This window comes from Octopus bimaculoides, chromosome 23, assembly GCF_046866305.1.
Source record: "Octopus bimaculoides isolate indiv1 chromosome 23, ASM4686630v1, whole genome shotgun sequence".
NCBI lineage: Eukaryota > Metazoa > Mollusca > Cephalopoda > Octopoda > Octopodidae > Octopus > Octopus bimaculoides.
Window position 1 is genome coordinate 36,154,329 of NC_142950.1, and position 5,000 is coordinate 36,159,328.

The 5,000-nt window shown below is 38.3% G+C and overlaps 1 protein-coding gene across 1 annotated transcript in view; it reads left to right on the forward strand.

The window, feature by feature from the left end:
• Positions 1-5,000, forward strand: part of LOC106878312 (rhodopsin) — a 24,630-nt gene that overhangs the window by 19,305 nt on the left and 325 nt on the right. The window contains exons 2-4 of the mRNA XM_089340436.1: positions 495-728; positions 2,013-2,149; positions 3,719-5,000. The exon at positions 3,719-5,000 is cut by the window's right edge and continues 325 nt beyond it. Of these exons, the coding sequence (XP_089196562.1) occupies positions 544-728; positions 2,013-2,149; positions 3,719-4,764 (1,368 nt within the window). The 5' untranslated portion in view covers positions 495-543 and the 3' untranslated portion in view covers positions 4,765-5,000. The remainder of the gene's footprint in view (positions 1-494; positions 729-2,012; positions 2,150-3,718) is intronic.

The window sequence follows — 5,000 nt, forward strand, 5'->3', positions numbered from 1 at the left end:
CAGACAGTTGTACAGACGACAAAAAGCAGCACTCAACATATATCACTGAGGTTATATACTTGTGTTAATAGTTTTATTAAGAACTACATTACTTAAAGTTCCACTGACACAAAAATGCATGTGTGTGAGATTTTGGGCAATGCAATTCTGAGGCATTTTGTGAAGGCAGATGTATACACACACGTGATATATATATATATACTTCATTTTTGTATCTGGTTTGAAAGATGTTTTTATGTGAATTCGTGTGTTGGAGCAAATATTTTGTGTGAAAATGGAGAGTAGTACTTTTAACACAACTTGAAATACAAAACTAAAACAGAAGAGAAGACATCCATAAGGTGCGCAGAACTATGCTTGATAGTGCAGTGAAAGCACACTGGCAATAAAAACTGAATGGTAATAATAATGATGATGATGATGATAATGATGATGAATCTGCTCTTATTTGTCGCAATATCTTTAAAGACATACGTTTTCTTTTGGTTTTGCAGGTAGAATCCCTAGTACTCCAGCACAAACTTTGTCACCCAAACACCGAAAATGGTCGAATCAAGCACGTTAGTGAACCAGACATGGTGGTATAATCCAACCGTAGACATCCATCCTCATTGGGCCAAGTTCGATCCGATCCCAGATGCCGTCTACTATTCAGTTGGTATTTTCATTGGTGTTGTTGGCATCATTGGAATCTTTGGTAATGGTGTTGTAATCTATCTTTTCTCCAAGTAAGTATAAAAAAAACAAAAAGGAAGTAATTTTAATAAATGGTTGTTGTTGTTGTTGTTGTTGTTTAAGTCGCATTTTTAATTAGTCATTACATTATAACTAGGATCACACGGTTTCAATCACAATATATGTAGCATTACATTATTGAAACTGCATTTCCCTTTTTAAGCCGGTATGATGTAATTTGAGAGATATTTGGCTGCTATTTTTAGCTGGCAGAGTGAGTGTGACCACGTTGAGGCTTTCTCGTTGACTTCTCTCACGTTTTGGGCGATGACAAATCAACCAAGTGAAATTAAAATAAAAAGTTCATAGTGTTTTTGAATAGAAAGCTGGCCCAGGGCAACCATCTGTGCTTGTTGTTGATGTTGTGTTGTTTAATATCAGGTCAGCTTAGCTGAGGAGATCTAACAACGAGATGTCAGCCATGACCACCCTCCCTTTTTCTTATGTGCAGGGAACCTACAATAATGAAATCCACCATGACCTCTTTTTTTTTTTTTTGAGGTAAGAGGGTGCGATTTCTGCCGATTTAAGTGATTTCATAGAAGCTTCCTCGTATTCTCGGGTGAACTCATTAGACGCCATGATGTTTCTTAGAATGTTATCAGGGTCAAAGATTTCTCGGCACGATTTATCGCACGTTCACTTCAAGTGCAGTCGTGAAGTACAGCTTTGAAGTACAGCTTTGAAGTACAGCTTTGAAGTACAACTTTGAAGTACAGCTTTGAAGTACAGCTTTGAAGTACAGCTTGATCATGCTTTAGCTAGCAATGAGTAACAAAATAATTACTCACGTTGGTAGAAGGTCATAAATTTATGCAATCAGGTATATTCAATTACCATCATACCTGATTGATTTAATCGGTTATAGATTGATAAGAACATTTCTACCCAGATGACCAAGCTGTAAGCAGGACCTTCATCCTCGTTACCCAAAGAACTGGGCTCTAATCTCCTGCGAGCAAGTTCATCTTACTTTTATTCGTATGATTACTTCTAGAGGCTTCTTTCCAACATAAATCACATCAACACTAATAATAAATATTTGCAAGACTTTCATTTTATCATTTACCCTTGTTGTCAATATAAAATATAAACTTATGCATAATGAAATGTATTGTAGGAAGTCCTATAACATTTATCAAATAATTAATTTCTTCCATGTTTACCTAAAACGAATCTTTGAATAAAAAAAGCCAGCAGTAATTATGAATGTGACGTAATTGACATCTGATTTCCACAAATCATCTTTTTTTCTTTTCTTCCTTCTTCTTTTCCAGAACGAAATCTCTCCAGACCCCGGCTAACATGTTTATCATCAACCTCGCTATGTCTGATTTGTCTTTCTCGGCTATTAATGGATTTCCGCTTAAAACGATATCAGCGTTTATGAAAAAGTGGATTTTCGGTAAAGTTGGTAAGTATTTATTTTCCTTTTTTCCACTTCGTACTGGGCTTCATTGCATTAGTTACTCTTAACGATCTAGAAATCTGGGAAATATTAGTCTCAAAGTTTGGCACAAGGCCTTTGAAGGAGGCTGAGATGTTATTCCTATCTGGCGGAAAGACAAACTGACGTTGGTGACAGAAATATGGTTACTATTGTTAAGGCTCCTTGGTCAGACCTTATCCAACAAATCTATGAGCGAAATCATTATAGTCGAGTTCATGCCATCTTATTTTCAGGTACAGTATATCTAGGACTACATTATCCATTATTTCTTCTTAAACTGGCAGTATAAGATCTCCAGCGTGTTTGGGTGCAAGTAGAGCGACTATATCAGAACACCTGCCTGTTGCTAAGCTCTGAATGGAGCACACCTTCGATTAAAAACATCGCATCTAAAGCCATCCGATCGAATGCAATCTAATCTTGGATGGTTATGTACTCTTTAAGGGAGAATCGACTGCTGCTTTTAAGTCAAGCGATCACAAACACGCTTGGCTCAAGAAGGCCTGGTTACTGGTATTGTTTAGTTCCAAGTCAGCCTTAGTCGAGTACGCCTACATTAAAAGGTGTTCCGGCTGTGATCATCTCATCATTTTTCTGTGTGAAGGATATCCAAGATCACATTATTCAATGTGTCCTTTTCTAAATCAAAGGAGTAATTTCAAAATAATTTAGGTATTATTTCTAGCAGATCAAGCTATCACATAGAGGCTCCCTTATCTCCAGTAGACCCGGTGCTATTTATAAATGAAAAAAACAGCACGTCTGGTCAAGGGTTCTGTGACAGAAATACAGCAAAATATCTGTCGGAAAGTTAAAATCAAGGTTCAGAATATCGAGTGCTTAATAATTCATTTTGCTTTTATTTGTATCGAAATATAATCGATAATTCATTGTATCTAGTCAAGCTGATAGTGCATTGCATTATAATGCTAACAATGTTTAGCTGTTTACGGCGATTCATGTTGGCCAAAATATTAGTTCATTAAATATAACTTATGTACGAAAAAAGTTTTAATGCTTTGAATAATTTCTTCTAATCTTTCCTATAATTAATATCCTTACACTAATTAATACATTTACATTGAGAAAACGTAAATTAAATAATTTTCGCAAAGAACACAACGATGAAGCATATGTGATATATCGAATTAAATAACCGTCGAATGCAAACAAAGCCTGAAGGTTATTGCCGGGCTTCAACCATGCATCTACCGAAGAACGATCATCACATAAGAGGCTTCATTGTCGTCTCCATATAGAAAAAGGAGTGTTGAGCTCGCAGATAATCTTCAGCCTTTTTTTCCATTCAAAGGAATTTTTTAAACCTAATATATTACATCTACTATTCGTAGCTGCGTCCTCATCGATCTGCACTTTAAAGATGAGCTGCACCTTTAAACAATGTTTTTACCAATTATCTAGTCCCCCCCTCTACTTTAATTATCTTCATCTTTTCTCCTTATCTCTACCTCACCATGTCTACTTGTATTTCTTGTTTTCACTGTTTTTTCTCTCTCTTTCCTCTCTTTCTAGCCTGTCAACTTTATGGTTTGCTGGGCGGTATCTTCGGATTCATGTCAATTAACACCATGGCCATGATCTCCATCGATCGTTACAATGTCATCGGTAGACCTATGGCGGCATCCAAGAAAATGTCCCATAGAAGAGCTTTCCTCATGATTATCTTTGTGTGGATATGGTCCATTGTTTGGTCTGTCGGCCCCGTCTTCAACTGGGGAGCATACGTCCCTGAAGGTATTCTTACATCTTGCTCTTTTGATTACCTGTCTACTGATTCTAGTACCAGATCTTTCATCTTGTGCATGTACTTCTGTGGTTTCATGCTGCCCATAATTATCATCGCTTTCTGTTACTTCAACATTGTCATGTCTGTATCCAACCATGAAAAGGAAATGGCTGCCATGGCTAAGAGGTTGAACGCCAAAGAATTGCGTAAGGCCCAGGCTGGCCAGAGCGCTGAAATGAAACTCGCCAAAATCTCAATGGTAATTATTACCCAATTCATGCTCTCCTGGTCTCCATACGCCATCATCGCTCTTCTTGCACAGTTTGGGCCAGCTGAATGGGTTACTCCTTATGCAGCTGAATTGCCTGTCCTGTTTGCTAAAGCTTCAGCTATCCACAACCCAATTGTCTACTCTGTTTCTCATCCAAAGTTCAGAGAGGCCATCCAAAACACATTCCCATGGCTGTTGACATGTTGTCAGTTCAATGAGAAAGAATGCGAAGATGCTAACGAAGCCGAGCAAGAAGTTGCACCATCCGAAGGCGGCGGCGGTGAATCCGCTGATGCTGCACAAATGAAAGAAATGATGGCAATGATGCAGAAAATGCAAGCACAGCAGGCTGCCTACCAACAGCCACCTCCTCAAGGCTACCCACCACAAGGCTACCCACCCCAGGGTGCCTACCCACCACAAGGCTACCCACCCCAAGGCGCCTACCCGCCTCAAGGCTACCCACCTCAAGGTTACCCACCCCAGGGAGCACCACCCCAAGGAGATGCAACCCAAGGAGCACCACCCCAAGGAGTCGACAATCAGGCTTATCAAGCCTGAGGGACAGGACTTTAAAGAATTACTTAGAATTCTGTTGTAGAAACTACAAGAAGGTCTTGTCACTGGAAAGACTCTTGAACAAGGAAAAACAAAAAAAAAACCTGTTCAAATTTTTTTTGTGCTCTTTTATGAATTTTTTTTTTTTCAAATTTTTATTTTAAATATTGAAGCAAAATGGTTTGGCGAAATAGATTAAAAATCTTTTCTATTTGGTGTTTATTTCGAAAGAGATGAAG